The following is a 12,258-nucleotide window of genomic DNA, read 5'->3' as shown; positions in this document are numbered from 1 at the left end:
GAAGATGTGGGCGAGGTGAATGACGCGGGCGAACGGGCAACACGGGCGAGGCGCGTGGGCGACGCAAACAACGTGGCAGTGTGGGCGAGGTGGTGAATAGCATGACGCGAGCACGACGTGCGCGATGACGGCCCGAGTTGCTTGACAAGGGCGAGGTAGCGACAACAGGAAGGCGGGCAAAGCGGGCGACGTGGGTGCCACAATCGTCAGTCTCGCACTTGGTGCAACAGGGAGCGGAGAGCTGCTCACCGTGTAGTGTTGCTCGTCCTCAGGCTTGACAAGTTAATACTGCAACTGGTGGTGCACGTGCGGGCGGAGGGTCAGGCTCAACGCATAGTCCGGTGGCGGTGGGATGGCACAACGGGGAATTGGCAGCGAAGAAGAAGTGGGAGTAGGGTGGGGTGGGGAAAAGGGGGAAAATAAAAGGTGTTGAGATAGATCGACTGTACTCACATATATCGTGTTCGTAGCGTGGCGGTCCTTGGCCCCGACTGTCGAAGTGGCGGTTGTCAGAGAGCGCAGGGGTGTAGGAGTCGCGGTGGAACACGTCCTGGGCGGAGGCGCAGTTACGGAGCGCGCCAGCGAGGCCGTTCTTGACCTCGAGCTGGCGGTCGGTGGAACTGCTCGATACGCCAGATGAGCTCTTTCTCCCGCTCGAGCTTGTGGACGTGGATCAGTGGCGGTTGGCGAAGTGGCGAGCGGGCTCGGGAGGGCTGGGCGACGACGTGTGGAATAGACAAGCATGAAGGCGGGAGGATGGGAGGCGTAGAAGGGGAGGACGAGGAGGATGTCGATGTCGATGAGCATTGAAGTGCACTGGCGACGCGTATGCGCTGGCAGCGCCTGGCGTGGGAATCTCAGCCTCGGCTCATCGAGCGGACTCTGCCAGCGCGCTGTGCAGCTGTATCCTCCACTTCCACCCCTATCCTCGTCCTCGCCACCCTCCGCGCGAAGGGTGAGAGCATTCTTGAAGGTCCGCTCGCCGTATCGAAAGGTGCGTAGTACTTGTCGTCTTACTTGGTCGCATGGGACACTGACAAGGGGTGGGTGTCGACGCAATCGCGAGGGAGCTCCCGCGGCGATGCTCTGTCCTGGTGAGTCCTCCCACCCGCTTCTCCCAACCCCCGCTCCTTCCCCAGCTTTCTACGCCCTCGCTAATACCTTCCCCAGGTCAAGAGCGTTCAGCTGGACGTGTTCATCGACGACAGGGGCCACGGGGCAGCACTGGTTCCGCGCTGCCCTGCTTCTCCCATCTTTCCGTCTCCTCCTAGTCCTCCCCTGACGCCGGCCCAAGCATCCAGAACGTCCACTGCGCACCCGTGTGAGTACATTTCACGTCCATCCAGCGGGGGGGCGTGCCGACGAGGCTCACATGCACAGGATTAAGAAACACCTGTCACGACCTCGCCCGCCTTGCGCCTGCGTCTCTAGCGACGTTTGCCGCATCTCCCGCATGGCGGCTGGCCTGCATGGCCCGCCCCGCTCTTGCCAGTCTCGCCCGAGCACGTCACCCGCCCCTCGTCTGTTTCGCTCTCACCTGTCTTGTCCTACCCGCATCGCTCATTTCGCCCTTGTCCATATAGCCAGCGTAAACCATGGATCATCGTGACCTCGCCCATGTCACCCGCGTCACCACGTCGCCCGTCTTACCACTACCATCTCGCCCTTTCTGCCCACATCGCTCACCACGACTGCCTCTTCGGCGTCGCCCATCACCCACCTTGGCCGCGTCGCGCCCGCTTCTTGCGCATCGTCCACTGCCACCTCGTCCACCGTGCCCTCTTTTCCCGCGTCGCTGACCTCACCCGCCTAGTCCATCTTGCCCGTGTCGCCCTCGCGTCGCCCGTGTCGTCGGCGCTCCGCATGTACGACATGTGGAACCAGGGCCTCTGGCCCAACATCCACGTGCATGTGCGTCTCGAATCCTGCCTGCGGGCAACACGCTCATCAGGCTCGCGCAGACGCAAGCAGACACTCGCGCGAGTCCATCGGCAGCTGCCGGAGCGCACCGCCCCGCAGCAGCAGGCCGCGTGCGTGATCATATGGCGCATTACCAAGCTGCATAGGGACTCGATGACGGTGTATATAGTGTACATGTGTACTGGTAGTACTTGCGGAAATTCAGCTATTTTTCCCTCGCTCTGCAGTGTGTGAATTGCGTGCCGCTCGTCCTGAACCCGGCGCTTTGGTCTGTAAAATGACCCTATCTTAGACTTCTGCTTTTTCTCTCCCATCTGAAATCACTCACAAGATGTCTCATTTCAGATTCAAAGTGAGGGAAATTCTGGACCTCTCAAACCATCTCAAACCATCTCAAACCATCTCAAACCTCTCCACAGATGTTTTCAGAGATTTTGGGAAATACTGATGTCCGTCCTTCTCACCTCCCACTCCGTCCCCCTCCCCTTCCACCGAGTCCAGGTCCGCAGCCGCTCATGCTAGCCCCACAGTGTCTCGACTGACTCGCAGTGCTCGCACTTTGCCTGGGCGACGTCCCTGCACAAGCAGGTCGGTCTCGGCCCGGACTTCAAGGCCTCAAGCTCCTGCTCACCACCGCGGACCGCAACATGTCCATCTCACACAACTACGGCACCCTCATCGAGGACGAGGGCATCGCCCTCCGCGGGCTCTTCATCATCGACCCCAAGAGCATCCTCAGGTGCGTCCACAGTGCGGGGTCCTCCACGAAGAACGTCTCTGCAAGCACCAAGAAAACCTCCGGTTCCTCGAAGTTTGTGTGGCCGCCGGTGCCTGCAGACAGGGCCAAGCTCAGGTAGAGTCCGTTTCCTTTTTGGCATCTGTGTTCACCTTCCTTTCTAGTCCTAGGGACCAATGTGCGGTCCTGTGGTACAAGACGCATCACGGGATTCACGAAGAATTTGACGCATTTTACAAGTTAGTGAAGCACCCACAACGGACGGTAAGTGCTGGACTCATCCGTGTCACGACCTATTGACATAGTATCTGTTCTAGAGATGGCGAGACTCCGCACTCTGCAATCAAATCGTTCTGCAGCCGGAGCGGCGGTCGGAGTAGCGGGAGCAAGGACGTTACGGGGCGTCGCAGATGTGTCCTCGGTGCGTTGCCTCGTTGTTCTCGCTGATCAATCTCACACCCACTGGGACGACAGCCAGGTATAAACGTGCGGGGCGCATCTCGCTAGGGAAGACTGCATACGCAGTGGGTAAGGGCGGGTGTGGGCGAACGACTGGCACGGCGCGCGACGATGGGCGGGGCGAGGGCGGGTGGAACGGGCCGATGACCGTGGGCAGCTTCCCGTGTCCAGTACCAAGCGCGTAATTAGACGTATTCGAACATATACAGACGGATACAGACGGATTTAATACGTCTACATCTGAGCAGACGTTTCTAGACGGATTCAAAATACGTCCTCCGACCGTGCTGGACGTCTATATACGTCTAGATATGTGAGTGGCGTGGGGACGTATCTAGACGTTTGTAGACGGGAGGGACCCTCACTGGGGTTCAACCCCCGTCTCATCCGCCTGCCCTCACGTGCTGATCACATCGGCCGGACAGATCCCCATTTCACCTTCCTGTCGCTTTTCGGGCGCTCGCTCCCTGGTTGGCGTTTCCAAAATGCAGCTCGTATTTCATTATATACCATCATTACACACATCGAACCATGTCTTGATTCTATATTATACCAAGCAACTTACCACACTTGTGACCTTTACTATGTCGTCTCCGATGGAATGATGAAGAGAACCCTGCAACACTGTATGAGGATCAGCATCAATCCAACCGAAGTGTAGACGTACCAGCTGCACATCAAGCCCGGGCACGTTCAAGCTGTATACGGATCTTGAGAGGACGCACCCCACAGGCAGCGCGTGTTCAAACTTACATGGGCTCGTTGACGCGCCACTTGAAGTTGAACGTTTGAACGGCTTGTCGCGGCAGATGTTGGATGTGCTTGGGTTCAATGGTCAAATGAGCACGGAGTGGACACGAGAGGATGGACACACCGTCACTGGTCGCGTTTGATCTTCTACGGCTTGCATTCTGGCGCTAGGGTTTGCGGGCGAACATGAGGTCGTATGAGGGGTAGCATGTGCATGTTGCGGATGGGACGAGCAGTGCGGGCGATGCGTGTCAAGACACGGACGGGGCAGAGACGGGTGGATGCGTCAGCACATATCGTCTGGGGTGCATGTCGAGCCACTGTCCTGGAGGGGGATGACTGCAGGCGCGGGGGCGCGAAAGCAAGCTGCGAGACGGTTTGGTTGGGTGTATTGAAGCAGAGAGAATGTGTGGTGGAGTCGACTTACCAGACGTTTGGTCTGCGGCTGCTGTGCTCGGTGTGGTGTGGTTGATCCGCGCATTCTGGGTCTGATAAGCACAAGATTGGAAGCGCAGGTCGTCCTGAGGTCACAGGGATAACGGGTCAGCATGGAGTTTGCATAACGCATACCACGTACCATCGGGTCTGATCAGCTTCACGGTGGGGCATCTAGTGCACTGGCAAGCGTTTTTGGAAGATCACTAAATCCAGATCGTGAAGAAAAGAGGGGATCAGACGGCATTGCAGAAGAGGGGAAGAGAGACATGGTGGCGGTTGGAGGAGAAGACACGGGCGTCTGTTAGCAGTCACTTTCGCGGCGCGAAGTCCCGGGCGCCTTTGGTCTCTCGAGTCTCCAGTCCCGTCGGGAAAATACAGAGTCTGCGTCGTCCGCGTTGTGAGTAGAACTGCTATTACATGGCTATATAAAATTGGTGGAGATATCCTGAGGAGCCCTGCAGGCGATCCAGGCCTCAACCCTGTGTGCATGAAGATTTTCGGGAGTAGAATCGGGGCCCGAGCTGTTCCTGCCACTGGGCTCTCAGTGCCCCGCCGTTCATCTGGTTTCTACGGCTTTCCGACATCGGTGTGACCTTCTGGAAGCTGTCCTGCACGTAACAGACGACACCGCCCAACACATACTGTGTTACTGAGTAGCGCTCGCGTCCCCCGGCGATAGCCGCGTTGCCGTCTGTTGCCGTGCCGTAGCCCCAGGCGCCCATGGTCCTCAGGAGGAACCGCGGCGCGGCGCGGCTCTGGAGCGACTCGGGGTTTGATCTGGGTTCCACCTCTGGCTCGTCCTCAGCCCCTCCTCAGCGTTTCAGTCCAGTGTCATTATTGCCCGGACACCCGCCGGCCATCCGCAGCATCGCCGTCGTCCTATCAGCTCATTAACACTCCGTCCCAACCCATCTCCGTGATCCTCAGGCCTATTATCTTGCTGGTGGTGTACCAGCTTTCGTCCGCATTTCCTCCAGGCAGACATCCTGCATTGCCCGTCGTGAGTCCATAGCTACAACTCAGTCAGGTAAATGCTGGCCATTGAATCAATCAACTTGTGGTTCCAAGGCTGGCGCTGAACGTTCAGCTGTCAGCTGCATTTCGTCCCGGTCGAAAGGTAAACTGTCTGCACGTCTGTCTTATGCGCGATATTTTGCAGACCGAGATCGCGTGAGTCGCGAGCAGTGGGTGAGGCGGGGACGCGCGCGCGCGCGCGCTGTGCACTGTGTGAGATTGTGTGGGATAGTTGGTACACGAGTGGCACCGTTCAGTCGTGCGTCGTAAGCCATGCGTCGCGCGGGACTATGACGCGTATGCATCTCATCTGTGTGTAGTGTATCGTGTGGATCGGGGACGCGCGAGTCGCGAGCTGCGTAAGGTGGGGACTAGAGGCGCCCTTCCGGACGAAGGGTACGCTTTCTACCAGTTTTCGTCCGCATTTCCTCCAGGCAGGCATCCTGCATTAATATGTCCGTCGTGACTTTAGCCTGCAACAGCACTCGCCTTGACGAGAATGCTGCCACTGCTCGACATCCGGATTGAGTACAGTGATGCAAAGAAATCATTCGATATGCGCTACAAAACAAGCGAGCGAGAGCGTCGAGTATATGAAACTTGAGACAGTGTGACCATATCCACCTCCACATCCCTACGCTCCCCAAGATATCCGCTCCTGCACGAAGAACAGCAGCACCTGCGTCAGGTCCACCTCCTCCTTCCCGACCACCGCCGCGGTCTTGGCGACCACCGGCTTCGCGCGGTTCAGCAGCGCGACCACGTCCGCCGCCATCTCGCCCTTCATCCCCCTCCTCAGCCGCTCCGCCATCGACAGCGACGCCTTGCGCGCCCGGCTCGTGCCCGGCCCATCGTCGACCCCCATCGTCTCCTCCCCATCCTCGTCCGCCGGCGCGGCGTCGAACTCGGGCTTGGACAGCCAGAGCGCGAGCTGCGTGACGGCGTAGAGCGCCGCCGCCTCGAGGTTCCGCCGCGCCGCGGCGACGGCGTCGCGCACGTCGAGCGCCTTCTGGCCCGACGTCGCGGCGGGCGTCAGCGCCTGTGTTGGTGGGCGGTCGACGAGGAGCCGGAGGAGGTCGAGGGAGCAGTTTCCGAGTTCGATGAGCGTGCCGATGGAGGCGGCCTCGCCGAGCACGACTTTGGAGTGCTGTGGGAAGAGTCAGTGGACCATGGGGACGAAGGGGCCGGAGGAGACTCACCGGGACAATCAGTGCTTGGGACACCTGCCACTCTTCGGGCTCTCCGAGCAGGACGGTCTCCGCGCCGCTGATATCGATCAACGCAGAGAGCAGCGTGCTCGAGAGCCTGTATAGCCGGTGGACGAGCCTCGCCAGGAACGGTCTCCGCATGGGGTCCACCACCTCCGTGGTCATTGACTGCGACGCGCGGTCCGCCTCAAACGCCGTGCGTTCCTCTGCAGTGACGGGTTCGAAAACGCTGGCGAGGTGGTTGGGGTGTGTCAGCGCGTAGTTGATCTGCTGCAAGAGGAGCAGGGCGTTGACGGAGAAGTCGCGGAGGACTCGCTTCGCCGCGTCACTAGAGCTCGAAGACGCGCCCTGCGCGACCGCGGCGTACACGTTCACCACTTGCTCGATCTCCTCCAGGAGCGGAAGCGTGAGCGTGTCGTCGATGGTCCACGACAGCGCCCGATGGATCTGCTCCCCGAAGAATTGCAGCAGGCCGCAGACCTCCGACTCGAAGAATTGCGAGTGACGGCCGAGGGCGGTGGTGACGCCCGCGACGATGGCGAGCATGGAGCAGTACGCTCGGTGCGCCGGACTCTGCTCTCCTAGTAGCTCGGGGATCGCGACGTCGATCTTACCCTGCCGAGTGGCGGGGCTGATCGCGTTCTCGACGTACGCGCCGATCAGGCCTTCGCTTGCAAGGCGTTCCGCGGCCGACGTGATTCCAGCCATCGCCATATGGAACGTGAGGACGTGTGGGGTGTACAGAGGTGCCTTCCTGGTCCGGAGGAGAGCGACGTCAGAGAGGCCCACGAGGTCCATGTGGCTGAAGAGTTGGAGGCTTGCGCGGACGACGTCCGTTTCCTGACATCGAGCAAGCCAGAGCGTCGCTGAGGGGTTGAGGTCGGGGCGCGTGCACTGCTCGAAGACGGCGACTAAAAGCTCCATGTCCTGCTCGACATCCTGGTCGAGTGAGAAACGCGCCCTGTCGAAGGTGATCCGGAGGCTGTCGATGACATAGACGAGGCTTGTTTCCAGCATCGCCGAGATCGCAAGACGCTGTTCCGCGTGTAGAACCTTTGTTCGTCTCGCGAGACTTCTACTATGCCGCGCGCAGTAGTAGAGCGCTTGCAGGATGGGTCGATGGAATGGTATGGACAGCTGTCCCAGAATGGATTTTGCAGGCGACTGGGCGGTGTTGAGGACGACGCCTCGAACATTTTTGACAAGCGAGATGAACTGCTCGACCTCCGCCTTGGAATCCGACGTCGAGAACCAGGCGACCTCCAGGACAGAAAGTAATAAAGATAGGCGGACCGAATGGATCGTGGTCATCATCTCCCCGGATCGTCTTTCTGATGCGAGACTCCCCGAAAGCATCTCCGCCTGTGCCAACAGGTGCGGCCGAACGGCGGAATCCCCGCGGAGGTATGGGATGACCTGGAGCAGAAGGTACTGCCACGCCTCTGCGAGCGACGTCTGGACATGAGCGAGCGACATGTTCAAGTTGATGTCCTGCAGTCGACGGTATATCCGGTTGACGAGTTGCTCGTCTTCTGAGGGTGTTAGACGGATACGGGCCAGTTCCATGGTGAACGCGAAGTCGTCTCCGTACTCGCGCTCCACGATGGGGTCTTGTGCTTGGAGATGGTCGAGAGAAAGGGTAGGGAAGTACTCCTTCAGGTTCTCCACGAGTTCGTCATACAGCTCTGGGCTGTATGCGCTTGCTGCAGCTTCGGGGATGCCCTCTTGGATGAAATCTTCCGACCGAAGCGCGTCCGCTATGGATTTGTAGCTCGCCGGCTGCGGGGGTTTCACCGCCTTATCATCCAATGACTGGATGTGCAAGCGAATGTCTGTCGCGAGGATATGCGCCGCGCGTGCCTTCACTGCGCTGCGGTACGAGTAGTCGGACACCGCGACGTGGTGGTCCGAATGCAGGACACCGTCAACCTCCACGAGGACCTCCGTGTTGTAGTCCGGCACGGCCTCGAGCTCCTTCTTGAAGATCTCCCCGAGCGGGCTGAAGAAGTCCGGGTCCTTGCGGAGCGAATCCAGGACGGCACTGTGCTCGTGTGCGTGCTCCCAGACGACGTCCAGGAAACGCAAGAGGTGGGCGAGCAGCTTCGGGTTGCTTTCCCATAGGCCCTCCCACTCAGGGAGCACGTCGCAGACGAGGTTCAGCGCGCTTGGGGGCTTCGCGGGGCCTCCAGAGTCTCCCGCCTTCTCCTTGCCCTTGACGCTGGGCATGCGCAACTGGCCGGTGACGAAGAGGCGGGCGAGCGCGGGCTCCTTGTCGACCGCGATGGTGATGAAGTTCCAGATGGCGTAGCGCAAGTCGGCCTGCTCGTATGGGTGTTCGACGATCCGGACCATGTTCGCGACGGTTGCCTCCGGGTTGGTGAGGTGGCCAATGATGGACGCCGCCGAACCCTCCGCGCTGGAGAGCGACGAGCACAGCGCGAACAAGACCTGCATGGCTGCGAGCGGGACGACGTTCCCCATGCCCCTTTCCTTGATGTAGCCGGCCAGTGCGTCGACCGGGTTCGCCTTTGCTTGACCGCCCTCGAACGAAAGGTTGCTTCCCACCCGGCTGCAAAGAGCCTGCTCCAGGAGACACACTTTAGTCGCCTCGGGTGATTTCTGCTTGTAGGTGAGGAGGACCCGGGTGAGTGCAAGGTTGGCTTCCAGGAGATAGACGAGGCGCATTGCATCGCCGTGCCGGCGGGAGTTGGCAAGGGAGATGAAAACGGCGCTTCCTCCAGCCATAGAGGCAACGAGAGGGGTGACTGTCGAAGTCGTGGCTCGGAAGAGAAGGGCGTCTGCAATTGCCTGGCTGAGCTTCGCGAAAGGGGCGTCCTTGACAGCAGGGGACGCGTGCTTGAACACGTTCAGGTAGAACGTGGCAACTTTCCTCCCAATCTCGAACCGATCCCCCAGCTGCGCGTACTTCCAGCCCATGTGCTCCACCCAGATCCCTGAATGCACAAAGCGCGCCGCGCGCATCAAGACCTCCTCCTTGACCTGCTGTAGCTTCGGGTTTTGGTGGGTGACGAGGAGGACGTTCTCGGAGGCTTCAGCGAAAAGGGACTCCACCAGCTGGAGGAGAGCAAGGGTCATGGTGTAGTTGCCTGTGAGCCGCTCCGTTGCGAGGACAGAAGAAGTCACGCCCGACGTACGCTCCGACCCGAAGAGAGAAGCGGTAGAACGGATGTAGAGCCAGACACGGTTGGAGTAGCCTGGAACAGCGAGCAAGGCGGTGAGGACGCTCATCGCAGATGTGATGAGCTGTTTGCGGGGGGCGGTCTTGTGAACACCGGCCGAACGCGTTAGGGCGTCCTCGAGAATCATCGTCGTGAGCTGCACGAGGTCCGGAGGTTGCGACTCCGTCATCGTATGGGAGACAACCGGATCACCGCTTTCCATCGCCTGCAGCAGGGCCCTGGCAAGGTCGGGAGTGTCTTTGACGACACTGCGGATGAGGTCGAGCGCGTCGACGATGAGATCTTCGTCTCCATCTTTGTCTATCTCCACCCCAGCTTCTTCCAGTTTGATGGCGAGGGGCTGGTTGACGTTGCGACCGCTGAAGGAGACGTCATGATGGGAGACTCCTGTCGAGTGCATGCGGCGGCGGTTGACGTAGTCGGTCAAGAACTCCAGAACGACCTTCCAACCCGAGTGGCTATGCCTCCAAGCCACAACAATGACATCACCGCCATCCGAGCTGAGCAGCTGACCCATAGTCTTCGCAGGGAGAATCGACCCTCCAGGAAGTTTGATTGGCCGTAAGTTCTGATATGAAGGACCTGGGGTGGCTGACGACGATCCGTATCTGTCAGGCAGCCTCTCGTAGAGCGCATGTGAACCGCCGCAGCTGCTGGTATGGATGATCTGGGTGAACGTTGGAAGGTTGTCGAAGTAGTTGAAGACGTATTCCGCGCATTTCCCCCGATCTTCCATGAGCTGAAGGGTCGGAGCGGTGTGACTGATGGTGGCGAGAGGATCGGTGTCGAGGAACCCAATGCCAGAAAGAGACCGTAGGAGGCGGAGTAAGGGCCGGACTTGGACCGGGAATCGGGCGCGGGCCACGTCTACGATGGCGCGGCGGCTACTGTTCTCGCAGTCTTGCAACCAGAACTGACGACAAATGCCAACTACGGACTGCGGTTCGCTGCGCCCGAAAAGAGAGACCCACGCCTCGAGAAGTCCATCAAAGTCGGGGATCAACTCGACCGGTATCATGTCGACGATGGAGATGAGCAGTCCTGCTCCCAGCGTAAGCTATTCGCCCCGTGTATGCGCATAGAAGCTTGCTCACCTTTCAGCACAGAACGATAGGCAACAGCATTGGGGTCGGAGACAGTAGAGCCCGTTCGCCAGGCGACAGAGGTTACGAAAAGTGGGGATGATGTGAGAAGGGTAAGGAGAAGCCTAAAGAGACCCGCGTCGGCGCTGAGACCGACGTTCGCCATGAGATTGCATGCTTGCTGGGGATCCTTTGTGTGCATGCCGGAGCCTTCGGGTATAAGTGAGTCGAAGAACGTCCGATACGACTCTGGAAGCTCCTTGAGGCTGAGCGCAACCTTCGAGATTCGCGACAAGATGCACGTCCACGCGATGTACGTGCACGCGAAGTTGCTGTTCCCCTGTGCGATGACTATCTGGTGGATCTGCTTGAGGTACTCCGGCGAGCTCCAGTAAATGTCCTTGTCCTTCGGATTCGCCGCCACTTCGATCGCGCCTGGTTCCCCCGCGCGCTCCAGCTCGAGGATTTCGATGGTGATAAGAATCCACATTGCCGCATTGTCCTGTAGAACTTGGGCGCTCTCTTCGTCGAGCAAGAGAGTGGAGTTGTGTTGTTGCGAGCCGAGGTGTGTCGCGTACGCGGTCGCGAATATGCGCGACACGAGCTGGCCAGCACAGGGTGCGTGCGCCCACATCGTCCAGAAGAGCACCTCGAGCAACACAAGCTGCTCCTTCGCGTTTTGCTTCGCCCACGCCGCCGCCTGGCGCGGATCGTCGCGCGCGTTTGGGTGCACGTCCGCCGATGCTTTAGTGGCGTACTCGGTGAGGAGGGCCGTGGCGAAGGCGGGGCCGTCGGGTACCAGCTTCGGAATGGCGGCGTCGGCGACACCGTACATCTTCTCCGTTGTGTGTTGGAATGCGCGGAACAGGGGGATGTAACAGCGGAGGAGGTAGAGGCGTTCGGAGTAGTAGAAGGGAGTCAGGGCCTCCACGAGCTCCGCGACGACGGAGCCTTCCGACTTGAGCCCGGCGGGGAGGCCTTCGTTGAAGAAAAAGGAGCGCAGAAGAATGAGAGCGTGCACCTGGTCGATGTTGAACTTGCTGCTCAACCCGAAGACATACTCCTTCTCCTCCTTCTCCACATTCAGCACCACGCCATCCTCGAGTGTGACTTTGCCGGATTCGACCTTCTTTCTCGACGCGTCGGAGGGCTCTCCAAAAGGGTTTTGAATGTTTTTGAGCTGCTGAATGCGCGGTTTGACGAACTCTACGAGTTGTTCAACGGAGTTGCCTTCCAGGTGTCCGTTCAGGAAAGAATACAGTGCCTGATATGTTCTGAGTTGATTGAGTGAGTAGACCCTTCGGCACAGAGAAAGCATGAAGACGTACACATCAATGAGATTCGAGCGTTTTGGAGGGTCAGAGGACATGGTGGCCGTCGAAGACAACCAGAAGCGCGACGAGCTACGCGCCTTGTTCGCGGAGCGCGTCGCGCCTGCAAGCGCCTGCCAC

General features: G+C 59.5%; 3 protein-coding genes across 3 annotated transcripts; 1 reads left to right on the top strand and 2 right to left on the bottom strand.

Moving 5' to 3' along the window:
- Positions 1–828: 828 nt before the first annotated feature.
- Positions 829–3,036, top strand: BXZ73DRAFT_76030 (uncharacterized protein; the record flags this gene model as incomplete). Its single annotated transcript, XM_048022335.1, has 8 exons — positions 829–994; positions 1,042–1,094; positions 1,171–1,321; positions 1,814–1,911; positions 1,952–2,030; positions 2,470–2,773; positions 2,821–2,920; positions 2,974–3,036. The coding sequence occupies 8 exons, from the start codon at positions 829–831 to the stop codon at positions 3,034–3,036; spliced, it is 1,014 nt and encodes a 337-aa protein (XP_047879818.1).
- A 487-nt stretch (positions 3,037–3,523) lies between these two features.
- On the bottom strand, positions 3,524–4,474 carry BXZ73DRAFT_76029 (uncharacterized protein; the record flags this gene model as incomplete). Its single annotated transcript, XM_048022334.1, has 7 exons — positions 3,524–3,582; positions 3,639–3,657; positions 3,681–3,731; positions 3,783–3,813; positions 3,869–3,936; positions 4,293–4,386; positions 4,443–4,474. The coding sequence occupies 7 exons, from the start codon at positions 4,472–4,474 to the stop codon at positions 3,524–3,526; spliced, it is 354 nt and encodes a 117-aa protein (XP_047879817.1).
- A 1,477-nt stretch (positions 4,475–5,951) lies between these two features.
- BXZ73DRAFT_99515 (uncharacterized protein) lies at positions 5,952–12,176 on the bottom strand (the record flags this gene model as incomplete). Its single annotated transcript, XM_048028032.1, has 4 exons — positions 5,952–6,464; positions 6,517–10,766; positions 10,820–12,081; positions 12,136–12,176. The coding sequence occupies 4 exons, from the start codon at positions 12,174–12,176 to the stop codon at positions 5,952–5,954; spliced, it is 6,066 nt and encodes a 2,021-aa protein (XP_047879816.1).
- Between the last annotated feature and the right edge of the window lie 82 nt (positions 12,177–12,258).

The sequence above is a fragment of the Epithele typhae genome (assembly GCF_022376455.1).
Source record: "Epithele typhae strain CBS 203.58 chromosome Unknown BXZ73scaffold_12, whole genome shotgun sequence".
NCBI lineage: Eukaryota > Fungi > Basidiomycota > Agaricomycetes > Polyporales > Epitheliaceae > Epithele > Epithele typhae.
This window is presented reverse-complemented; position numbering and strand designations above follow the sequence as displayed.